The sequence below is a fragment of the Sinohyriopsis cumingii genome, chromosome 9 (genome assembly GCF_028554795.1).
Source record: "Sinohyriopsis cumingii isolate HCF-2022 chromosome 9, ASM2855479v2, whole genome shotgun sequence".
Taxonomy (NCBI): Eukaryota; Metazoa; Mollusca; class Bivalvia; order Unionida; family Unionidae; genus Sinohyriopsis; species Sinohyriopsis cumingii.
In genome coordinates this window covers 73,206,881-73,234,664 of record NC_142969.1, presented here as the reverse complement: position 1 = coordinate 73,234,664, position 27,784 = coordinate 73,206,881, and the positions used below count along the sequence as shown (strand labels likewise).

Sequence of the window (27,784 nt, the reverse complement as noted above, 5' to 3'; positions counted from 1 at the left end):
CATATCTTTGCACAGTATGCAAGATCTGTTGACAGTATACAGATCTGTGGAGTGTTTACTAGATCTGATGGAATTGTACTAGATCTGTGGAATGTTCACATCTGTGGGAGTATGCTAGATCTGTGTGACACTTTACTACATCTATGGAGAGTTTACAAGATCTCCATAACGTATATCAGATATGTGGACACTATAATAGATCTGTGGATACTGCTGGATCTGTGGACAGTATGCTAGATCTGTGGATACTATACTAGATTTGTGGATAGTATACTAGATCTGTGGATGCTATACTAGATTTGTGGATAGTATACTAGATCTGTAGACAGTATAAGATATCTAGATGATAAGCATAATTTTTTAATATGGTTAAGTTGATAATATTATCAATGACATTTCTGACATTGAAATCACACGCATGGTAGCTGTCATGAAATTACTTCACTGAACGATGATTTTTTTTCTTTCATTGAATGAACCTATTACCAAGAAAAAATGTTTTGAAAATACTAGTTTGTTGAATTTCATCTATACAGTTACCAGGTACAGTTTCCTATAAAAAATCTTAAGGTATAGTGTCCTATAAAAAATCTCCAGGTATAGTTTCCTATAAAAAAAAATCTCCAGGTATAGTTTCCTATAAAAAAAAATCTCCAGGTATAGTTTCCTATCAGAATCTCCAGGCATAGTTGCCTTTAAAAAAATATCCAGGTAGTGTTTCCTGTCAGAATCTCCAGGCATAGTTTGCTATCAGAATCTCCAGGCATAATTTCTGCTTTGTTAATCTTTCTTGTGATGATAATGACTGGCAGGTATAGGATTGAGTATCACTGGAAGTGTTTTAAGGGTAAGCTAAGATCTACTTTAAAGTGTCAGTGTTTGTTTCCACAGGATCTGAACATTTCAGAATTAGATAAGCTTGATTAAATAGCTCAAATCTGGGTAAGAAGGCACTTAAATAAGAAACTGTTAATTTTTAGATATTCTTTTTCCTTTCTATGATAGTTATTAACAATTTACGATAATATAGAAGCCTGCTGGCTACCTGACTTCCAGTATATGGTAACCCTGATCAAGCATCTTGTAGACCCTGGACTGTGGACTTGTTTGACCCAGTACCCAGGTTTTATTAGAATACTAGGTCAGGGCTGCCACATTTTTAATTCAGGTTGGTTGCCCAGAGTGTTCATACTGGACATAATGACTTCTTTATTTTTTTCAAAGATAAGCATTCAGATATTTTACGAACGAGATTAATTTTTGCCTTTTTTAGGGGGAGATACATTTGTTACCTCTCCTAGGAGGAGATACATTTGTTGCCTTGTTAGCGGGAGATACATTTATTACATTGTTAGGGGAGGATATGAGAATTTGTTTACTGAATGCAGGCCATGTTGACAGACAAACAAAAAACCAAGTAGAACATGACTTGTCATTAGTGAACAAATCTCAATATCTGTCCAAAGCAAAAGGAGTAAATTTTTTAATGTCTGAATCAAACAAGGCAGGGAAACAATGCGAGGGAGACAGGATGATCTTTATTGACTCAACCAGAAAAAAAGGAAGTCTTAAAATAACAGCTTATATCAGAACACCTTTTCAGGCTTCTTAAATTAAGCTGTGTTACATTTTCTCATGGCCTACCCAGCTAGTATCTGGTTGGGAAACATTTCAGATGCTGCGAGTTCAGAAACTGTTTTTATTTTATAAAATCTTGTTCCAGGCAAATTTTTGAACTTATAATTCCAGCTGGTATATATATATATATGTTTTGCTTTTTCATTTTTTCTAATTAGTATTGAACATTTCTCTGGAATAGTACCAGAGTTATGATGACAAAAAGATTTGCTCTTTTATAATTAGCATTGAATATTTCTCCTACTTATATTTTTGTCCTTTTAGGAATATTTTACCGATTTCTTTAATTTGTGCAAAAGCTATGGAGTCACAGAAAAAGATCTACCAAGTGAGAATACCTCTGAAGGTGGAATGAGCGTGGCACAGTTGAAGACAGGGTATGAATGCTAGATTATTTGTTTTTTAACCTGCAGATTAGAATTATCCAGTGTTTGCAAGTTACTATAAATATTTTTAAGACACTTTACAAGTTTGTCCTAAATTTTACCCTTGGTTTGACTTGAAGGGATTTTTTATCCCAGCATGTCTATGACATAGTGTTCATTCTCTTTTATCAAATATTGTTTGTGTTACTTGTAATACTAGTAAACTTTATATCAAGGACTTTCACTGCTCAGGTGGCCTAGTGATTAGATCGTCCGCCTTGGATGTGGTTGGTCATGGGTTCAATCCCCAGCCGAGTGATACTAAAGACTTAACATAAATGGTACTAACAGCTGCCTCGCTTGGCACTCAGCATTAAGAGGTCAGTGTTAGGACTGGTTGGCCTGGTGTCAGGATAATGTGACTGGGTGGGAACATCATGCTACATGTCTGTGGCATGATGCCCCAGTGCTAGATGTCACTATAAACTGTCACACTGCAGACATCGTAGCAATATGATTGAATTTTTTTTAAAGCTATGTTAAAAATCCAAATCACACACACACACACACATCAAGGTCTTTCATGTCAGTTTTTATGTCTCAAATTTTTATGATCTATACTCCATAATATAGTTATCTCCCCTGTATCTTGTTCCACTGATGGGATAATTTAAGACTAGAAAATGCATTTAAAAGGAAATCACATTAATTTCTCAAATAATCATCTTTCAGATATCACAAAAAGTTCTTTAGTGTTGTATAAGTAAAATTATTACAGTGTAACCCCACTATAGTGTGCATCGTTATAGCTTGAATTCGGATATAATGCGGTCGTCTCGTGGCTCCCAAAATTTCTTATACATGTATTTTTCCTGTGCACAAAAAAATTCTTAGAAAGTACGAAAAAATGTAAAAAGTTGCTTATCATTTTGGGGATGAGATCGCATATGAATAATACAGGACGATCATGGCCTAGCTCCTGAAATTTTATAGGTATTTTTCTCGTACATGAAAAAGTATTTTTTTTTTTTCTTAAAGTAAGAAAAAGAAAAACACGTAAAAAGTTTATTCTGGGATCGTGTAGGTCTTCATCAATGTCGTAAACTTGGATTTTTTTTCCTTATTGGCTGCAAAACATACCATGTGGCTATTTTTATTTGTTGGCGACATTGTTAGCTGTTTAAACTTTTATATACAACCATTGGTTTGGAGTGCAGAAATTCAGAGGGCCCATGAAAGGAAGCCGCAAACTGGATATAACATGCACTGAAATTTATCTATTGTTACATAAATTCTTTGTCCATACTGACAAACGATCTAAACAGTGCATTGTTATATCATAATCTGCTTATACTGACATCTAGCATGAGTTCTGTATGTTGTGAAATATCCGCTTTTTTGTTGTTGACATTTCTGGTAACGGAGATCAACCGGACGTGGCATTGTCTCGTAATCTATCTTTCGTCTGATTTTCGGCCGCTTGCTAGTAATTAATATATTTACAAAGACCGACATTTGTATCAAGCTAGAGTAGGCCCTTAAATAGATCCTCATATCAAGCTAGAGTAGCTCCATAAATAGATCCTCGTATCAAACTAGAATGAGCCATAAATAGATTCTCATATCAAACTAGAATGAGCTATAAATAGATCCTCATATCAAACTAGAATGAGCCATAAATAGATACTCGTATCAAACTAGAATGAGCCATAAATAGATCCTCATATCAAACTAGAATGAGCCATAAATAGATATATCAAACTAGAATGAGCCATAAAAATAGATACTCATATCAAGCTTGAGTAGGACCTTCAGTTGATCCTTATGTCACGCTAGAATAGCCCATAAATAGATCCACATATCAAACTAGACTAGGCCTTTAAATACATCCTCATATCAAGCTAGAATGATCACTTAAATTAGATTCTCATAACAAGATAGAATACAAGATGGCATTGTAACCAGAATTGCTCGGAAAGCATTGTCAGTTATTCCATCCATTTTCCAATTTGAGAGAGACAGTTCTTCAGAGAAAAAACTCAAGTGTGAAAAAAAACATTTTTCAACAAAACGTCAATTGGAAGTTTTTGTAAAATGATAATAGTTTACATTTAATGTTTATCAACAAAGCCACTGAAGGACTTATCCTTGAATGATGTTGATGGACAGAAGTAATAACGTTCATTCAGTTAATTGAAAGATAGTGTTTTTTCCTTAGTAGATGGGTGGGCCAATTTTGGGCAGGCATCTTTGTGGAAGAGATTATGTTTCCTTTTAGATGAGTAGAAAGGTTGAGACCATATTACTTATACTGTTTGTAAATGATTTTCAGCTTACACCCTTAAGTGTATGTCAGGCGGTGTGGTGGGACAGGGAGGGGGAATGCAGTTAAAAGGAGAGATGAATTTGCTATGTTAATCTTTGGAAGTAGCTCTGGTGTATTAATTTTTCATTTATTTCTTTCCACTTCTGTTCATAGTGAACTCACTAAATGTCTTGCATACCCCAACATATTTTTCTACAAATACAGCCTCCCTGATTTGCGTCAAATGGCCTGGAGGAGAGAAGACAAAATCCGAAACTTTAAACAACAGAAAGAAATGGAGCATAAACTGAAGGAAGAACTTGAACTGATCAAAGCTGATAAAGTTGATGATGAAGTAAAAGTAAGAAATTACCCTTCAAATGTTTAATATCATGTTCCATTTACCAGATGTTTTTGTGGCATAGTGGTAAGAGTATCCGCCTTGGATGCAGGATGTCATGGGTTTGATCCCGGCCGAGTCATACCAAAGACTTACAAAAAGGTACTAACAGCTGCCTCACTTGGCATTCAGCTGTAAAAGGTTAGTGTTAGGACTGATGTCCCAGTGCTAGACATCACTATAAACTGTCATAATGCAGACATCGAAGGGATATGACTGAAAAATAGTTAAAACTAAGTTAAAAATCCAAATCACACACACACACACCAGATGTTTTCTCTGTTTTTGGACCACTCTAGTGGTTAGAGCATCCACTTTCAATGCAGGAGGTTGCAGGTTCAAATCCCAGCTGAGTCATATCAAAGACATAAAAACGGTACTACTAACAGCTGCCTTGCTAGATGCTCAGCAGTAAGAGGTTAATGTTAGGAATGGTCAGCCTGGTATCAGGATAATTTGACTGGGTAGGTCATCATGCTACATGACAGCGGCATGATGCCCCCAGTGCTAGACATCACCATAAGGTTGCCATACTGCAGACATTATAGCAATATGACTGAAAAATTGTTAAAGCTATATTAAAAATCCAAACACTCACACACACTAAATTGGTTATAGATGTTTAGGTTCACACCCCAATCTCTTAAAATGATTCACATTTAGGATAAATACAAGAATTTTGGCCATTTTGAAGTACATTGAACTATATCTTTTAAGCAAATACTCTCAGAATTAACTCATGCGTCCTCCACTGCGATAGGTTACAGCAGCATGTAACCTTGAAAGGAAAAAAAACATGACTATTTACCAGCCAATAATAAATAGATTGTATGGTCTTCTGATATAATAAATAGATTATATGGTCTTCTGATATAATAAATAGATTGTATGGTCTTCTGATATAATAAATAGATTGTATGGCCTTCTGATATAATAAATAGATTGTAAGGTCTTCAGATATAATAAATATATTATATGTTCTTCTGATATAATAAACAGATTGCATGGTCTTCAGATATAATAAGATTATATGTTCTTCTGATATAATAAATAGATTGTATGGTCTTCTGATATAATAAATATATGTTCTTCTGATATAATAAATAGATTGTATGGTCTTCTAATATAATAAAGATTGTATGGTCTTTTGATATAATAAATGGATTATGTGGTCTTTTGATATAATAAATAGATTGTATGGTCTTCTGATATAATAAATAGATTATATGGTCTTTTGATATAATAAGATTATATGGTCTTCTGATATAATAAATAGATTATATGGTCTTCTTGTTTAATAAATAGATTGTATGGTCTTCTGATATAATAGATTGTATGGTCTTTTGATGTAATAAATATATTGTATAGTCTTCTGATATAATAAATAGATTGTATGGTCTTTTGATGTAATAAATAGATTATATGGTCTTCTGATATAATAAATAGATTGCATGGTCTTCTGATATAATAAATAGATTATATGGTCTTTTGATGTAATAAATAGATTGTATAGTCTTCTGATATAATAAATAGATTGTATGGTCTTTTGATGTAATAAATAGATCATATTGTCTTCTGATATAATAAAAAGATTGTATGGTCTTCTGATATAATAAAGACTATATGGTCTTTTGATATAATAAATGGATTATGTGGTCTTTTGATATAATAAATAGATTGTATGGTCTTTTGATGTAATAAATAGATTATATTGTCTTCTGATATAATAAATAGATTGCATGGTCTTCTGATATAATAAATAGATTGTATGGTCTTTTGATATAACAAATGGATTATGTGGTCTTTTGATATAATAAATAGATTGTATGGTCTTTTGATGTAATAAATATATTATATTGTCTTCTGATATAATAAATAGATTGTATGGTCTTCTGATATAATAAATAGATTGTATGGTCTTCTGATATAATAAATGGATTATGTGGTCTTTTGATATAATAAATAGATTGTATGGTCTTCTGATATCATAAATAGATTGTATGGTCTTCTGATATAATAAATAGATTGTATGGTCTTCTGATATAATAAATAGATTATATGGTCTTCTGATATAATGAATAGATTGTATGGTCTTCTGATATAATAAATAGATTATATGGTTTTCTGATGTAATAAATAGATTATATGGTCTTCTGATAAAATGACTAAAGGGGCAAATTATGCAGCAACAAGCCACTTTACTGTAGTCTCATAAGCTGGCATATTGCTATATAATCATGATTTTACTTACTTTTGGTTCATTGGAAATGTCATCTTCAGGGTTACATGATCACTTGCTGTGCATATATTAATAATAGTTGCATCAAAATCTCCCAAATTAATTGGCAAAATTGTGACTAAAATGGAACCTGTTTCAAATTGAGACTGCAGTGATAGTTTTGTTTCTTTAGTACCTTAAATAAATTATCAGCATATTTCAATAAGACTTAGTAAATTGTATACAAGCTAAATAACTGCTGTTACATCTTGCTATCTCTGTCTTGAAAAACCACATTTCATCTTTTGCAAATTTGCTATTTGACTTTAATTTTGAAGCCAAATTCATGTAACATAATTTGTTACAGAATGCTGGCAGAATGAGTGTGTGTGTCTGTTTATGTGTGTGTGTGTGTCTCTTTCTTAGCAAGAAAACAATTATTCCATGATTTATAAATTTTGTAATGTTCTTGAATTGACAGTTTTAATATTGGTTGTTGTCAGTATACACTTATTTCCTTTGCATATGTATCTTTGATGTATGATTATTGTCACTATACACTAATGTTATTTTTATAGCATATGTTTATTTTCAGTAAATATGTATTTTCATTGTACACTCCTCCAGATTGCATAAAGTACCTGACGACATGTATAAAATAATTTAAATGAAAACATTTAATACTTAAATGTCATTCATGCATACTTGATTTGATTGATTACTTAATTTACAAACTTCATAAACCTTACAGTCATTGCAGTATCCTTGGTAACTGATTGTAGTATTGTCACTTTTGGATATTGTGCATGAAAGTGAAGTACTCCAGGGCATTCATATTAGTCCCATATACTAAAGGCAAGGCACAATATCCAAGGGTACACATGCTATTCATTTTTTATATATACCCACAGTATGAAATATATTCATTATATTACACACAATGGGAACTACGTTTATCACATTACCTGCAGTAATTATATTTATTATATTACACAATGTGTGAACTATATTTGTTACAATACCCACAATGTGAACTATATTTATTGTACTCACAATTTGAACTAAATTTATTATATTATCCACAGTGTAAATTTATTTATTAAATTACCACAATATAACATTTATTTATTACATTACCTTGCTGTAGTAATTAGATTTATTTATATTACCTAAAGTTTGAACTATATTTATTACATTACCCTTAATGTGAACTGTATTTATTATATTACCACAATATATTTGTTAAATTTAAATAGTATTTCAATTATTTTCTTATAAATCAAAATTTGATTAATGGAAACATTCTGGGGGATTGTTTTTTTATAAAAATAAAAATTATTTTTATGACTCAATTTGGCTTGATATTTAGTATGATGGGATGAATGTTTACCAACTGTTGCATGATCATAAACCTGCTATGACATCATTTTGCAAAGCAACAAAACTTACTGAGTCATCTTTGTAATCTCAGGCACAAAATAAGATTTTGATGAATGTACAATTTACTGGACCATCACAGTGAATGAATTTTCATTGAAGTCACGTGATGATCAAATTTAGTGAATTCTGATTGATAGAAAATTTCATGTATTTGTATAAATAAATATAAATATTTCATTGCTGATGTGATATGCCTTATCTTGAAAATTTTGTTATGACTACTTTTCTGAATGGGAAGTCACATCAGCATGGGTTTTCACCAGAAGACTTCTTACAATGTCTGGCTGGTCCAGAAGAAAACAATGTTGGTCCGACATCCATTGGGGGCCCAGAGTGGCCGAGTGGTCTAAAGTGCTCTCTGTTACATATCACTGCCATCTCACCTCTGCGTGAGTTCAAGTCTCGGATTCGACTAATGTGGGTATGTGAGAAAGTTTACCAGTAGCTTCTCGTGGGTCAGTGGTTCTTTCCCGGGTTTTCCCGGGTTCTTCCTCCACCAATAATACTGGCCGCCATGTACAGCCTATCGTGTGCTGAAAAATGGCGTTAAACCCTACAACAACAACAACAACAACAACTGACATCCATTATTGCCACCACAATTGTCATCTTGAAATTCTATCACCACTCCTCCCAGATAGATAATCATGGGGATTTCATCAGAAGTGTTCTTGTGAGATAGTTGGACTTAAATGGAAATTATCTCAAATATGTCCACTATTATGGTCACTTGAATAATTTTCTTATTGTCACTCTTCCTAAGGATGCTCATATCAATGTGGGTTTTCGCCAAAAGACTTCTTAGTTTGTCTAAAATGAAAATAGTGCTAATGTGACATTCAGTACAACACTGTGATAGGTAACTTGAAAAGACTTCTTACTGCTAGTCCATGAGGAATGTATAGTCATATCACATAGTTTCACAAACTTGAAAAGACTTCTCATTGCTAGTCCATGAGGAATGTATAGTCATATCACATAGTTTCACAAACTTGAAAAGACTTCTCATTGCTAGTCCATGAGGAATGTATAGTCATATCACATAGTTTCACAAACTTGAAAAGACTTCTTATTGCTAGTCCAGAGGAATGTATAGTCATATCACATAGTTTCACAAACATGAAAAGACTTCTTGTTGCTAGTCCAGAGGAATGTATAGTCAAATTCACATGTAGGTTTTGCCAAATGATTTCTAGTGATGTCTTGCCTGGTACTTAATAAAAATAATCCAAATCTTAAATCCAATATGCCTGACACATTGGCTAATTTGAAGATCTTATTTTTGCTTGAAAAGATCCAGTGGTTTCAGCAATTTGTTATTAAAAGAAAGAAATGGTCTTTTCTTAAATTCCTGAGAATTCGTTTCAGCCATTTGATCTTCAGTCCATTCAAGTGACTCTTGTTTCATTAAATCTTTTCAGAATCATCAATCTGCAAAACACACACACACACAGACACACACACAGACACGCACACAGACACACACACACACAAGAAGACTGCTGTCATAAATCCTTGATATGTGAAAGATTTTGTTCCTGAAATATCTGTGCTATTTTTCAGAGAGATTACTACATTACACTTTTGAAATTGTGGGTGGAAAGGTGTCTTGAGGAATTAGACAGCACAAACAGTGAGTATTAAACATAAGATTTCATTTCATTTATTACAAAATAAATTGACAACCAAGTTTTCTTTTGAATGGACTGCATTATGGATAGATTAGATGAGTGGACTACTGTAAGGATAGATTGATTAGAAGAGTGGATTGCAGTATGGATAGACTGATCAGATGAGTGGACTGCAGTAGGAATAAATTGATTAGATGAGTGGACTGCAGTATGGATAGAATGATTGGATGAGTGGACTGTGGCATGGATATATTGATTAGAAGAGTCAAATGCAGTATGGGTAGATTGATTAGATGAGTGGAGTTCAGTATGGATATATTCATTAGATCATTGGACTGCAGTATGGATAGATTAGATGAGTGGACTGCAGTATGGATAGATTGATTAGATGGGTGTACTTCTGTATGGATAAGTTAGATGAATGCATTGCAGTATGGATAGATTGATTAGATAGGCGTACCTCAGTTTGGATAGATTGATTAGATGAATAGAATGCAGTATGAATATACTGATTAGATGAGTGGACCACAGTATGGATAGACTAATTTGAAGAGTGGACTGCAGTATGGATAAATTAGATGGGTGGACTCCAGTATTGATAGATTGATTAGATGAAAAGACTTCAGTACAGATAAATTGATTAGATGAGTTGACTGAAGTATGGATATATTGATTAGATGGGTGGACTCCAGGATGGATGGATAGATTGATTAAATGAGTCGACTGCAGTTTGGATAGATTATTTGAGTGGAATGCTGTATGGATTGATTAGTATGGATAGATTTGATGAGTGGACTGCAGTAATGATACATTAGATGGGTGGACTCCAGTATGGAGTGGACTGCAGTAATGATACATTAGATGGGTGGACTCCAGTATGGATAGATTTGATTAGTGGATTACATTATGGATAGATCAGTGAAGTGGACTGCAGAGTGGATAGATTGATTACACAAGTGGACTGCAGTATGGGTATATTGATTAGATGAGTGGACTGCAGTATGGATAGATTGATTAGTAGAGTCAACTGCAGTATGGATAGATTAGATGAGTGGACTGCAGAATGGATATATTGATTAGATGAGTGGACTGCAGTATGGATACATTCGATGAATGGACTGCAGTATGGATAGATTAGATGAGTGGACTACTGTAAGGATAGATTGATTAGAAGATTGCAGTATGGATAGACCGATTAGATGAATATACTGCAGTATGAATAGACTGATTAGATGAATGGACTGCAATATGGATAGGTTGATTAGATGTGTGGACTGCAGTATGGATAGATTGATTAGATGAGTGGATGTTCTTTTTGTAACATTAAATTGACAAATTATTATTATTTTGATGCAGGTGAAATTGAAATTTTGAAGGCAATGGGTGATAAACAAGGTCATAGTAAAAGATCAGTGGAGCTCAAAGAGAAAAACAAAAACCAGGTAAGTACACTGAATCCTCTTGAGGTAAGTACACTGAATCCTCTTGAGACCAAAGCCTCAGTAAACTGAAATCGCCTTGGAACCAAATACATTTTCTGATTCCAAAATTTTCCTTCTTAAAGTTCAGCTCTATCCGAGTAAACTGAAAAACAAAACAAATTTTGGTTGCAGATGTAAATTTTTCACTGCAGTCAACTCTGCAAAGCCAAAATTTATGCTGCTCTACATTTTCTTTTGCTATTATTAATTGGATATCTGTCTCTTAGAGTCATTGTATTGAAATGTGTGGAGAAAAATCATCACTAACTGTCACAAAAATAATAGTGAAAGGAGTTTTAAAAGAATTCATCAAATTTCATGTTACAGATCACATATGACTCCTCCTATTAAAGACATGACAAAAAGTCTATAATGAGGAGTGGATTATTTTAGTGATAAATAGTTTTTCAGATTATCTGCAACAGAAAGCCTTCACATCCATTTCATGGCAGGTCATTTATTGCTAAAGATTGCTAAAAAATTACCAAGGTCACATACTTTTTATTGACTTTGACAGCACTGCAATGATTGCATAAGGGTGTTTTCTTTTCATTGTTTAATAGAGACAGAAGTTGCAACCATATCATTTTATGTTTAGTATTGTCTAGATTTTATTGTGTTATGACTCTGTGGTCACAAACTGAGTAACATAAAGAAAACAACACCAACAAGTTTTGTAAAACTTAAGAAACAGTTTAATTATCAAAGCTATAAATGAAAATGTGCACAGATCTTACAGTATTATGAAGTTAATCCGAACTTGTACAGTACTAGTAACATGTAAAGGTCTATAGAAGTCCTAAATGATTGAAAAGTTCCTTATAAATTTCAAAACTGGAAATGTACTGGTCCTCCAAGAACCATGATGTTGTCAAGATGTTTTGTCCAGAATTCCATCAAATAATTTATAATAGTTCCAGAATAATATTATTGTCCAAATAATGAGCACTTTCTGTTTCCACTGAACAGTCCAAACAAATGTTTTTTCCTCTTGAATAATATCTAAGTACTACATAAAACATGTCTGCAGGCTTACAACAGGAACACAATAAGTTTGAATGACTCAAAAATCAGAATGAAACTGATTTCTCAGTCCTCTCATTATGTACACTATCTATTGGGAGTGTACTTCGCAATAGTCCCCATGCACTTCGCAATAGTCCCCGTGCACTTCGCAATAGTCCCCATGCAACATAATGCATTACTGATTTTGTGTCTGCTTGGCCTATTCATGTGACATAGCCCAACCAATGGAAAGTTGAAAAATTATTCTAAAAACGATAAAAACACGATTTGCCACTGAGAAATGAAGCCACAACTGCCATTTAAGTCTTGTTATTAAGATTATTATTAATAATAGTCAACACATATGTAAACATCTATTTATAGATCATATGCAATATGATTGCACTTAACACATTCAGGTCATGTGGGCAAAACTGACAAAAGAGATTCTGTACACATTACATGTATGAATAAAAATGATAAAACATATATACATACATAACACATCCCTTCATAAGGAAAATAAATATTTTTTTCAGGAATGCCTTCTTTTTCCAAATTAATCAAATACACAAATGATACAAATTTCACATGAATCAAACAAAAATGATAATAATAATGAAATTGCACAGGAAGAGGTATAATGAATGCACAAAATGTACACAAAATAAAGCAATATAAAACTAAAATTCTTGCAAAATATTCAATCACCAATACACCATCCTTGATGTATTTGATAATAGGAGAAGCCTTTGATTTTCAACAAATATACACCTTTCTTTGTGTATTCAGTAAGACTTCTAGAGATCTTTTGATTTTCATTCTGTGCAAATTTGATATTTTAATTAATCTTTCAGTTGTTACTTTATTGACAGTTAGAAACAGGGTAAGTAAATTAGTTACATGAAAGTGACAGTGACAGGGTAGTGAGAATAAGTGACAGCTAGTGAGAGGGTAATGCGAATTAGTGACATGAGAGTGACATTGGGATAGCTCAGACCCTTAATGATTATTGTACAGTATCCATTTTTCGAAAAGCTAAATGCATTTCAGCAGTTTTCATCCTTGATATTATTGGTCTTTGCATGAAATAACAAACAGTATGATCAGGAAATTAGATATGCCCACAATAAACATATTGCCATACTGTTTTTGTGTTTAAAAGGATGTTTTAAATTGAAGCTTATTTTACATAACTTTGACATGATGTCTGAGGCAAAGTTTAAGGGTCACTGGAAAGAAAATAGTGCATCATAGCTTATAGGCTAAATTTTAGGTTTCATATTTTTCCTAATTTGTTTTCAGACTCACTTGCGACCTTTCATAATTACCAAGGATATGATTCAGAAGCAAGTATTTGGAGCAGGGTATCCCAGTTTACCAACAGTCACAATAGAGGAGTTTTACCAGCAAAAGGTGGCAGAAGGGAGTTTTCATCCCCCAGGGTAAAGTTGTCAGAATTTTATTCAGCTTCTACGATGTATCCATAGTCCTAATGATTGGTTATCCAGATTCCTGACCAAAATGAAAATGTGTCAATTGTGTACAAACCCGAAGTTAAGTCCACACTTCTTTAAAATTCATAGTATCATCTGAATATCATTACTTAATGCCATCTGGTACCAAGTCCTAGAATTCATCCTTTCTTTCTGATAAAGTTCTGAAATCCTCCTTCATTGAATAATGCATTGTTATGGTCTAGTTACCTTAAATATTGTCTAGTTGTGAGGTTTATGCACTGCTGCAGTAAACCCATATGACAGGGTGGTATTAATTTTTGCATTACAAACACCTTGAACGCTTGGGGATAAATTTAATGTATACTGTCAGCATCACCAAAAGAAAGATTGGTATAACTTTCACTTAAGCTTATATAAAAGAACTAATTTTAGCCAGTTTTCAGCCCGTTGGAATTAATCATTTTCGATGAAGCAGCAGGTATCAATTGTGATGATGTTTGTACACAAATATAGTGACATATTTAGCCATGCCTCCCCCAAGCTTCTAATATATGAAGTGATTCAGCATGTTTTGTCTGGATGGGATGCTAGTTTATCACAGGTGTATGTATGTATGTATGTATGATGCATGCATGTATGTATGTATGTATCTATGTATGTATATATGCATGCATGTATGTATGTATGTATCTATGTATGTATCTATGTATGTATGTACATACGTACATACGTGTGTGTGTGTGCATACATACACACACACACACACACACACACACTTTACTCAATAATTGCTTGTGAAAGAAGACTTATTATATCTTATTCATTAATTTTGTAATCTTTTCATCCACTTATTTTGTGGAAAATTGCCTAACAATTCTGGCTTATAGATTGATGAATTTGTTACACCGTTTGGCATCATCAGTGTGGTTAGTGTTTGCCTTTGGTCATTTTCTCAAACACAGTTCTTTGTTGAGTTGCATGACTTGTGCACGTAAATGTTTCATGAGTGTACTGTGGTCCATACTGCCGTTGGTGGTTGTCTTGTTGTCTTTGGGATCAAACTGTTCTCATGTGTTCTTGCAACTTTTTGAACTGAATGTACCATGTGTGTTCCCCTTGCTGTAATAAATTCAAGTAAATACGGTATTTGTCAGACAGGAATAGTCATGGAGTGGGCATAAGTTGGCCTTATACCTCATAATAGAGAATAATAATAATGCCGTTAAACATGAGACCAACTTTCCATTTGTTAGGACAAGCATGCAGGACATTGCTGCTGATCCAGAAAAGCATGCAAAAGAAATAGAGAAGGAAGACTTGGAGAAGGAAGAGAAATTGGAGAAAGATGACCCAGAGTTACTGCGAGGCGCAAGAGCATGGGATGACTGGAAAGATGGTAATTGAAAGTTACACTCCGCATGATCTACACTCTATGACACACAAAAATACAATAAAACCATTTTAAGAAAATAGTGTATGAAAATTTACATGTAAATATTTAAGCTTATTATATAGCAAAACCATGGTATGGCTGGAAAGATTTTAATTAATAAGTTGTGTCTATCAACTTAAGTTAACATCCCCTTCACCCTGTCCACTCTGACACACAAGAAGACAGTGATATTTTCCCTGTTCACTCGGACCCAGAAAAAGACAGTGATCTTGACCCTGTCTACTCAGAAACACAAGAAAACAGTTGACTTATTACAAGGGGAGATTTCTACGCCCTATTCATAGCACATTGTATAAAGTCAAAGTATTTTATTCTAACTCCTGCCCTATGTGAATTATTTCTCTTCTTTTACCACACACCCCATTCATAGCACATTGTATAAAGTCAGAGTATTTTGTGCCAGCTCCTGCCCAGTGAGAATTATTTCTTATCTTTTACCACACATCCCATTCATAGCACATTGTATAAAGTCAAAGTATCTTATGCCAACTCCTGCCCCATGTGAATTATTTCTTATCTTTTACCACACACCCTATTCATAGCACATTGTATAAAATCAAAGTATTTTGTGCCAACTCCTGCTACATGTGAATTATTTCGTATCTTTTACCACACACCCCATTCATAGCACATTGTATAAAATCAAAGTATTTTGTGCCAACTCCTGCTACATGTGAATTATTTCTTATCTTTTACCACACACCCCATTCATAGCACATTGTATAAAGTCAAAACATTTTATGCTAACTCCTGCCCCATGTGAATTATTTCTTATCGTTTACCACACACCCTATTCATAGCACATTGTATAAAGTCAAAATATTTTATGCTAACTCCTGCCCCATGTGAATTATTTCTTATCTTTTACCACACACCCTATTCATAACACATTGTATAAAGTCGAAATATTTTATGCCAACTCCTGCCTTATGTGAATTATTTCTTATCTTTTACCACACACCCTATTCATAGCACATTGTATAAAATCAAAGTATTTTGTGCCAACTCCTGCTACATGTGAATTATTTCTTATCTTTTACCACACACCCCATTCATAGCACATTGTATAAAATCAAAGTATTTTGTGCCAACTCCTGCTACATGTGAATTATTTCTTATCTTTTACCACACACCCCATTCATAGCACATTGTATAAAGTCAAAACATTTTATGCTAACTCCTGCCCCATGTGAATTATTTCTTATCGTTTACCACACACCCTATTCATAGCACATTGTATAAAGTCAAAATATTTTATGCTAACTCCTGCCCCATGTGAATTATTTCTTATCTTTTACCACACACCCTATTCATAGCACATTGTATAAAGTCAAAATATTTCATGCTAACTCCTGCCCCATGTGAATTATTTCTTATCTTTTACCACACACCCTATTCATAGCACATTGTATAAAGTCAAAATATTTTATGCTAACTCCTGCCCCATGTGAATTATTTCTTATCTTTTACCACACACCCTATTCAAAGCACATTGTATAAAATCAAAGTATTTTATGCCAACTCCATGTGAATTATTTCTTATGTTTTAGTATAAACTGAACATTTCTTAAAATAATGGTTGAATTATTTTATGTTACAAAGATTTGAATTTTTATGTAATACATCTCTTCCCTGTTATGGTGCAGTAGCCATTGTCCTGAACTGCTGACCGTATTATGTACCGAACAGTAGTATAGAGAAAATGATAAAAAATTATATGTACTTGTATGTTGTTGGATGGGTTAAACCAAATGCCAGTCAAATGTATGGTAATAATGTTAGTTTATATAAATTAGGTATTTGTTTTCATTGCATGGTATTTATAAATTTAATTGTCTGATATTAATATTCTAAAAAGTAAATCAAAATATAATACCACGCTTCTAGTTATTTCTTTCAATCTGTATTGTCTAAGACCATAATTACATTAAAAAAGTGATGTAAGCATCTCGTTAAAAAAAATAGACACGAACTTGCCAGTTATAATTTCAATCGACTGCTGTATTAGCTTTAAAATGATGAAAAAATATCATGACTTGCTAAAAAAAAGGATTAAAATTAGATTGCACTTGGGTCCATTGCATCTGTCATTAAAAGCTTCATTCTTTTTTAACAAGAGCTCACAATGCATGTTTACCGCTTTTACACCCTTTTTGCAAATAAGTGAACATCTGTCTGTAAGAAGTACACTGAGTGATGTCAGTTAATTTTTATCAAGAATCTCTTGTTTACAGTTAAAATATCAGTTACATATGATGGTTTGTGACTGAGTGACATCAGATCAGTTATAGGATACTTTTAACAATTTCCAAACACTGAATAATTTAAAAAACAAGAAAATATTAAGCATACATTTATGTAATCCATTTAAAAACCCCAATGATTTCCGAAACATGCACATTTGTAAACACAAGTACTGATACAAATAAAGTAGACACTACTCACTCACATGATGTGGATTTCCCACTGGAAGCATTTCGTGAGTTTATGTTTGAGAAAGTTCTCAGCTGCATAACTTTCAAGGGCTAATTGTACTGGATTTCTAGCCATGTCTGTTTCTCAAATTCAAATATATCTTGTGGTATTTCCGGCAGGTCCTCCTGGTCTCTGTCAGTGACAGAACCTACCTGCTGTTGGGATGTAAGCGTTCTATTTTGGAGCCTAGGAAGAAATGAGCAATGTCAACATCAGTCTTGTGTTCTGTATTGGAGCAGTCCTCATCAGTGTTGATCCATTGTGAACATCATCAGATGAGTGAAAATGTCCTGATGACATAGCTTGAGCCTCATCATCATCCTCTTTTGTGAATCCCTCAAAATCAAAATCCTATTCACAGAATAAGCTTTCCTTATCCTGGATGTCTCCATTGCAATATTAAATGTCTTAAATCATTCGTGAATACTGATAATACTGAACTCACTTTTAAATCAGATTTCACTAGAAAGTGAATTTTATTGTTTAAATGGGCCTTATTTGCAGCTACATTATGCAATAGAGCATTTTTCTCTTCTGGATTGCACTGCAACAGATTACAGCAGGTTGCATTAAGTTAAAAAAACATGTAACCTGACTGCCAGTTGGTCTAATGTCTATCACCTGCCTGCCAATTGGTCTAAAGTATGTCATCTATCTAATGGACATTTAGTCTAATGTCAGGTGACAGACATTTAAGCAAATGGTTGGTAGGTGACAGACATTGGATCCAATGGCAGTCAGATGACAGACATTAGACTAACTGGCAGTCAGGTAGGTGACATACATTAGACCAAATCACAGTCAGGTGACATACTTTAGATAAATTGGCAGGCAGGTGACAGATAGTAGTCCAAATGGCAGAAAGGTTACATACTTCAGACTAAATGGCAGTCAGGTGACAGACATTAGACCAAATGGCAGTAGGGTGACAGACATTAGACCAAATGGCAGTCAGGTGAAAGACATCAGACAAAATGACAGTCATATACCAGATATGGGACCAATGGCAGTCAGGTGACATACATTAGACCAAATAGCAGTCAGATAGGTGACAGACATTAGACCAACTGACAGGTGACAGACATGAGACCAAATGACAGTCAGGTGCCAGACATTCAGCCAAATGACAGGTGACGTTTATTAGACTAAATGGAAATAGGGTGACAGACATTAGACCTAATGGCAGTCAGGTAGGTGACAGACATTACCCAAATAACAGGTGATATACTTTAGACCAACTGGCAGTCAGGTGACATACATTAGATCAACTGGCAGTCAGCTGACAGACATTAGGCCAAATGGCAGTTGGACAGGTGTCAGATATTAGACCAAATGGCATTTGGATAAGTGACATATATTAGAGCAGATGTCAACAAACTGTCACTCCACCTATTTATCATGTGATCATGTAATGCTCACACAGGTACTAGATCTGGATTTTTGTGATAATGACACAGTCACTTGATCAGGATCTTTGTTATGCTGACACAGCGACTAGATCCAGGTTAATGTGATGCTGACACAGCAGCTAGATCTGGATTTATGTGATGCTGACACAGTGACTGGATCTGGGTTAATGTGATGCCCACAGCAAATATATCTGGGTTAATGTGATGCTCACTCAAAGACTGTATCTGGATTAATGTGATGCTCACACAGCATTTAGATCTGGGTTAATGTGAAGCTCACAGAGACTAGATCTGGGTTAATGTTATGCTCACACAGCAGCTAGATCTGGGTTAATGTGATGCTCACACAGCGACTAGATCTGGGTTAATGTGATGCTCACATAGTGACTAGATCTGGGTTAATGTGATGCTTACACATCAACTAGATCCGGTTTAATATGATGCTCACACAGTGATTAGATCTGGATTAATGTGATGCTAACACATCAGCTAGATCTGGGTTAATGTGAAGCTCACAGAGACTAGATCTTGGTTAATGTGATGCTCACATAACTAGATCTGGGTTAATGTGATGCTCACACAGAGATTAGATCTGGATTAATGTGATGCTAACACATCAGCTAGATGTGGGTTAATGTGAAGCTCACAGAGACTAGATCTAGGTTAATGTGATGCTCACATAACTAGATCTGGGTTAATGTGATGCTCACACATCAACTAGATCTGGGTTAATGTGATGCTCACACATCCACTAGATCTAGGTTAATGTGATGCTCACACATCCACTAGATCTGGGTTAATGTGATGCTCACATAGCAACTAAATCTGGGTTAATGTGATGCTCACAAATCAACTAGATCTGGGTTAATGTGATGCTCACACATCCACTAGATCTAGGTTAATGTGATGCTCACACATCCACTAGATCTGGGTTAATGTGATGCTCACATAGCAACTAAATCTGGGTTAATGTGATGCTCACAAATCAACTAGATCTGGGTTAATGTGATGCTTACACATCAACTAGATCTGGTTTAATATGATGCTCACAGTGATTAGATCTGGGTTAATGTGATGCTCACACATCAACTAGGTATGGGTTAATGTGAAGCTCACAGAGACTAGATCTGGGTTAATGTGATGCTCACAGAACAGCTAGTTCTGGGTTAATGTGATGCTCACACAGAGACTAGATCTGGGTTAATATGATGCTCACACAGCGAATAGATCTAGGTTAATGTGATGCTCACACATCCACTAGATCTAGGTTAATGTGACGCTCACACATTCACTGGGTCTGGGTTAATGTGATGCTCACACAGCGACTAGATCTGAGTTAGTGTGATTCTCACACATCCACTAGATCTAGGTTAATGTGATGCTCACACAGCGACTAGATCTGGGTTAATGTGATGCTCACACAGCGACTAGATCTGAGTTAGTGTGATGCTCACACATCCACTAGATCTAGGTTAATGTGATGCTCACACAGCAACTAGATCTGGGTTAATGTGATGCTCACACATCCACTAGATCTGGGTTAATGTGATGCTCACACAGTGACTAGATCTGGGTTAATGTGATGCTCACACATCCACTAGATCTGGGTTAATGTGATGTTCACACAGCGACTAGATCTGGGTTAATGTGATGCTGTTGTCTTATTGATTGCATTTGGACATGGATCAAACTTGATAATCCTCATTTAATCCTAAAACTAACCACCCACTTCCTAGACAAAGGGTATTACCTACTTACCTCCCTTACCGCTGCCAGGTGTCACTAGTTTTTAAGCTTTGCTGCCATGTTGATGCATGCACAAAATTACTTTTTGATATCCAAGCCAGTATTTTAAGTTTTTGTCAGCAGCAACTGCTGAGTTTGGAAGTAATATGTTTCATAGTCATTACTACACAGGTGGTATACATTACTTTTATATTTTCTTAAGTATTTTTAAAATATTTCCCATTTATGTACTTAGTCCTTTAAACTCACTAGACCAAAATGGTAACCATGCAATGTGTTATGGAGTTAGTATGCCAATCTAATTTATACTATGGCATGTTAGTAACTGGTGAGTAGTTGCATATTAATTGCACACTGAAGTGCTTATACAGTAGTACTACTTGTATATCTTTACATCCTTGGGCCTGGGGGAATCTACCTCCTCAAACAAGGGGGCATGACATCACCCAGCCTGTGTGTTCTGATTTGGCAGTTTCTTTGTTGGTGCAAAGAACTCAGTATCAATATATACAAATCCAATTTATTCCTGACAAGCAAACTATCCAGGAATGGTCAAGTCTTTGACACATAATGGTCTCTTCACCCATCAGTCTTTCTTCAGATTTGCACACTTTGGGGGTGCCCAACAATTAATCTGTTTACAACAAGGTGGTGGATCCACAAGTTGCACACTTTTGTCGCCCCATTCCAGACCCAGAAACTTGGGTCATGGACATTATCAAAAAACTAGGAAGGGTTATGGGACCTTGCCTACCTTCCGGTTTTGTTACTGAAAATATTCCATAAAATATTGTGTCATAATTGCAAAATGATAGCTCCTCTTAGATGGGACAAGTCCTGGGTAAAATATATATTAGGTGTAGCCATAGATCTACACAAAAGATTCACTCCAGGCTAAATATCCTTCAGCAACTGTGGTTCCAATTGTTCCACCAAGTTCAGAACATATTATTCTTCACACATGGCTCTTATACAGACAGCGTCGTGGAACTAACAATTCAAAACTTCCATTATGGAGAGAAGAAGGCCCTAAACTCTACAGGCATATGAGAGAAAATGACAGGTGTTCAGGTAATGCTGAGTATCTCAATTACGTAACTGGCCAACTTTTTGCTCTGGCATTTCAAGGAGAAAATGTGGTTCCAATTGCTATCAAAGGCTACCCTATAGCAATCAAAATCACTCACCCTTTTCCTTCATGGAATCTATCCTAGGCACTAGCATGCCTCAATTTCAACAAGTTTGAGCCTTTAGCTTGTACTTTTCTCAAGCATCTATCATGCAACACATTTCCTGACAGCCTTTGAGCCTTTAGCTTGCACTTTTCTCAAGCATCTATCATGCAACACATTTCCTGATAGCCTTTGAGCCTTTAGCTTGCACTTTTCTCAAACATCTATCATGCAACACATTTCCTGATAGCCTTTGAGCCTTTATCTTGCACTTTTCTCAAGCATCTATCATGCAGCACATTTCCTGATTACCTTAGCAACACAGCACACAGCGTACATGGTGAGCAAATTATGTGCCCTTTCAGTAGATATAAACTATTTTCTGTTACTATCATGGCCTTCATGACGCCAACAGGATTTATAGCCAGGAATAGGTCACTCAGTTGGAAATCAAAGAATTTTCGTACAGTCTCTCTCCTCAGAGAAACACTGAGAGCAGCAGTCATGCAAGACCCTGTTTCGTCTGTCAAATACTGCTTGAAATGCATGGAGGCAAGTTGTAGCAGGAAAGTGGGATATCGCCACTAAAACCCTGTCTACATGTCTGAGGTGGGTTAGATGCTCAGTGTACTCTGGGATATCTGAAGACCAGAGTCATCTGATGAAGATTTCATCTCATGGGATTAGAGAGATCCATGCAATACTCACATTCTAATGCAGTTGATGACGTGCAGAGTCAGCCTTTCATTGTACCTCAGTGATTTAGCTTTACAAAGTCTGGATCTGGCGAATCCTGTGTCAGCGTCCAAGATCCGGTTAACAGTTAATATGACCTGTTTCAATATTTATCTTCTTAACTATATAGACATCACAATCTTGTGACCCTAAGCTGTTTTTGCTTTTCAGGTAGGAGAAAGGGTTATCATTCACTTAGGGAATCCGGCCATATTTCCCGAGAAGGATGCTTGTGATGGAGGTGTAATGCTTAGCATTATTTCCTCCTATGACTGATTCTTCTAACATTTATGTAATTTGGGAACATATTTGAAAGTGAAATCTAATTTCAAAGTGAACTGCATTTCTATGAGAATACTTATTCTATCACTTGACTCATAGACCCTTTCAGCTACCCCACCATGCAGTCATCCATGTTCACTATCGTGCAGTTTAAAAACTGACAACACCTGGCAGTGGTCTTATGTCACGTGTTTAGGCTTGAACAAACAGTAACACAAGAAAGAGTGAAAACAACAAGCTTTGAAAAATACAATAATTTATTTCCCTGTAAAATTCTGTAAAAATGAAAAAATTATGAACTTACGGTTTAGAGAATCTAATTCCAAAAATAATCCAAGAATAATCCATGAATACAATTTTTAAAGTCCTAATTACAAAATGTTCCACTGATTTCAAGTTCGAGTCCTGATGGAGAATCCAAAATGGAAGATGATGACATATGCTGTAACCTGTGGTGTCGAAGTCTACAGTTCCTTGTAGAAACAAGAATCATCACTCTGGTTTTGGAAAGCTGAATAATTTTTTTATAAGAACTGTCTTTGATAAAGAATCTCACGTGAGCACATGTACTTTCCAGGAAAAAAATATTTAATCCTTGGATTTACCAAGTAATTTGAAATAACTCCAACCCAAGTAACTTGAAATAACTCCAAACAGCACAACATACAACTTCTAGTGTAAGAAAAAGCCCAGCTGCAACTGAGAATAACTGTCCAAAACAGAGGTTATATCGTCTTCTAAAACGTAAACAGGGGGTCACATGATCATGTTCTAGAAATTAAGTGCTTGTTAAAGATCACGTCCACCCAGTGTGGCCCTGATGAAAACCAATCATTTTTACTCTAAGGAATAATAAAAAAATAATTGTTAAACACATAGTCCCATCATGACCTCGACAACAAAAAATCATTTTAAAATAAAAATAGAACTTGTCTATGTGGTCATTACAAATTTTGAATCAAGGTCAGGATTTAGATCAACACCTGGTGTTTATAAAAGGTCAAACTATTTTCTGAAAAAAAGTATCATCTCAGTGAATAAATTTACATTACATAATCATGTAATGAAAAATAAAAATATTTAAAACTGACAATTAAATTGAAATAAATATATATTAAATCAGATATAATTACATCAAATATACATAACAACGGCAATGGCAGATATTGTGCAAGAGCTGTTGCCTTCTGTCAATATGAAATAGATGGGGAAAGAAGATTTTTGTCTTTTAGAAGGCCTAAATTTGGGTAAGCAGTCTTGGAGAAACTTAATTTACTAAAAAGTTTTTTTTCATGGTGAAAACATGCTATAAGATTGATACACATGATAAAGCATTAGTTGTTGATGTGGGGTTTAAGGCCATTTTTCAGTACATGCTTAATAAATTGTGGAGGAAGAACCCAGGAAAACTCTGGGAAGAACCACCAACCCATGGTAAGCTACTGGCAAGCTTTCTCAAATATCCATATTGGTCAAGCCTGAGACTTGAACACTTCTGATCCATAAATGTGAGCACTTTAGACCACTCTGCCACACGGGGTCCCAGAATTGTTTGTTTTATGGTGAAAATGCTTTGTATCATTGCCAATGTTTTTTTCTTATTTATTCGCAGATCATAGACGTGGCTGGGGTAATAGAAAGAACATGGGCTGATGTTTTGCTTGAAAAGGAGCTTTGCATCATCTGTGATACTTGACCTGGGTGAAAGATTCAATGTTAATGATGGACTAATCTGTGCCAGGAGTGAAGTTTAGCATATTAAGTCAAGTGGACATAACTCTTTGCTTTAATTTAGTCTTCAAGGGTTAGTTACTAGTTCCTCTGGCATCAAAGTCATCATTGTTGGTGTAGGCAAATAAAACTGGTAAAATCATCAGATCAGATGATTTCACACTTCACTGATTTGTATATGCCTTCTAATTTCTCTGACACTGTTACTTTTCTGGTTAGGATAAATGATAGGAAAAGAAAGATCATGAGATATCTGTACTGTGAAACACATGCAATTTGTGGAGTTCCAATTTTTGTCATTTTTGAGGTTGTCTAGACCACAAATATAAGTCATAATGAAATTTCAATCAAGCCTACATTCCCCCCCCCAGTTATTTTCAGTGAAATAAACATTAGAATAATGATATGAATGACAATGAACACTGAAAGTAATTAATTGCAATTTAATTTGAATACAAAATTTCATGAAATTAAAAACTCCTGCAAGGTTATGATGAGCCAAGCACATATTAATCCCATATAAACTAATTGCTAAATAGAAAATCAAGAGATTAGTCCTTATTTCTAAAACACTGTTTCAGTTGGGTTTCTTTGAATTCTATTTTGTGTGTACACATCAACCACTTTGAATGAATTGTCTTGAGGGTAAATGTTTCTAGGTCGGCTGAGACCAGATCTGAATGTTCATCTACACTGTCCTCCAGTTTATGTAACTGATCAATAACCTATGTTGAATATCATTTATGAAATTGTATTTTGTAATAATTAATTCAGCACCAGACATCAGAATGCATACATTTAATAATGCTGCCATACACTTGAACGTTACAGATCCAGTTTTAACCACAAGGTCAAGGTCATCCTGCAGCAAGGGGTTCCCATGATTTATTTTGACAGGCTTGTCAGGTTTACAGTCATTAGCTATGTGCAGGTGCCTCATCCTTAATTGTTGAGAAGCTTGTGCTTTTAGAGCAGATATTAAGGATGGATGAAAGTCTAATTACTTAAGAATACAGTGGTGGTATTGGTAGTGAAATTAATGTGTTAGCTCAGAGTTTTGTTTTTATTGCTGCAGTATGGATGAAACCTGTTGGCATGCATTTGTATATGAATAAATGTCTGTATAATCTTTCATAATGTCAATTGCATCATTGTTTGCTTTTAGTTCTTTGTGAATTATAGATCCACAAATTAGATGCCCACAAATACGTATGCTTTACTCGAACCACAGAATTCAAAACCCATGAAAATAAAGTCTTTCACAAATTGTAGATGCAAAGAAACACTAGCACATATTATTGCCAAAAGTAGGCAGCTATCCTCCTTTTCACCTCTGAGTTACTATTTACACCATTGGTTAGGTAATTTCTCCTTGTACAGGAAATATTTGATATGTATGTATAAAATAATTTCAGACCTCGATACAAACAGTGGATCTATTTTTAACACATGACTAAATCTGTAAACATTCAGCATCTGTCAATTTTCCATGGAGGACACTTACTATGTGATTGGACATTTTATGTTATGATTGATTTCATTGGAGCCATCAGTTGGCTTGTCTGTATTATCATGGATATAAATGTGAAATTTGTTTCCATGTGTATGTATGTCTGTGTAGTCAAACTTTGTTGGTTTCTGACATCTATATTGTCATAACCAAATTTTAGTCTATCAGTAATGAATGCAATAGAATTTCGTTGAGGCAGAGATAAAGCATATGTTTGCCAGATCAAGTAATTGTATATCATTGTCAGTCATATACAACAATTTTTTAGGACATTTTTTTATATATAGATAACTGTCGTGTAATTAGTGTTTTACTGCAGTGTGAATTTTTTGTATAGATAACTGTCATCTGTCATGTAATTAGTGGTTTCCAGCAGTTTGGTTATTAAAGAACATGCATAAAGAATAGAATGAGTGGACTTGAGTTCTTTCTTCCATACCATCAATTGTCAAGATTTTGCTATCAAACAAGATTGCTTTAGAAATTGACAAGGTTACACCATTAACCCATTTTAGAATGAACAAGGTTGTGCTAATAGAAGGTTGTGCTAATACATGTAGAGCCCAAGATATATGGTGGTGAAATAGATGTGATTATGCGAATAACGGAAGATTATTTTCTTACGTTTTTAATGAGGTACTTTAATAAGCCAGAGAAGATTGCAGGTGATCTCTGTTTTATTCAAGGAGTCATTACTTTTTCACTTTTTTTATTAAAACCTTTAGCTGACCACTGTTATATACTGATCTTAGCTGACCACTGTTATATACTGATCTTAGCTGACCACTGTTATATACTGATCTTAGCTGACCACCTTTCGAAAAGACCATAACTTTGGTTTTGTCAAGATTAACATGCAGATAACATTTATTATAACATTCGTACAAATTATCCATGAGCTTGTATAAACGCTCAATGTTTTCTGAAAATAAGCCTAAAGCGTCAGCAAACATTTGCAAAATAAAAGGAAACTGGACTAAATCTACACTGATATCTTCCGTAGCTTGTAATGGTGTTACCAGATCATCGATAATTAACGAAAATATTGTCGGTGATAAGATTTCATCCTTGTAACAAACCTGTTAGAACATCAACAAAAAACATAAACGTTCATAACCCAATGTGAAACACATCATTTAACCATTAAATATTATACATAGAAAGAAGAATGTGTCAGATTTAGCGATTTACACAGTGTTTAAAAACCTTCAGCAACAAATCATATATGCAGACACTCTCTAATGTCTGTGTCAGTTCAGCAAAGATTGCATAAAACCTTTTAATTTAACTTTAGTAATTGTTATTCAGTGTAAAACATACATAGCGGC

General features: G+C 34.6%; 1 protein-coding gene across 1 annotated transcript in view; it reads left to right on the top strand.

Annotated features, from left to right (window-relative positions):
• Positions 1 to 26,866, top strand: part of LOC149792021 (immunoglobulin-binding protein 1-like) — a 37,239-nt gene extending 10,373 nt beyond the window's left edge. Inside the window, exons 4-10 of the mRNA XM_089970513.1 lie at positions 1,903 to 2,015; positions 4,534 to 4,669; positions 9,930 to 9,999; positions 11,354 to 11,439; positions 13,789 to 13,928; positions 15,197 to 15,339; positions 24,828 to 26,866. Of these exons, the coding sequence (XP_089826639.1) occupies positions 1,903 to 2,015; positions 4,534 to 4,669; positions 9,930 to 9,999; positions 11,354 to 11,439; positions 13,789 to 13,928; positions 15,197 to 15,339; positions 24,828 to 24,868 (729 nt within the window). The 3' untranslated portion in view covers positions 24,869 to 26,866. The remainder of the gene's footprint in view (positions 1 to 1,902; positions 2,016 to 4,533; positions 4,670 to 9,929; positions 10,000 to 11,353; positions 11,440 to 13,788; positions 13,929 to 15,196; positions 15,340 to 24,827) is intronic.
• The last annotated feature ends 918 nt before the right edge of the window (positions 26,867 to 27,784 follow it).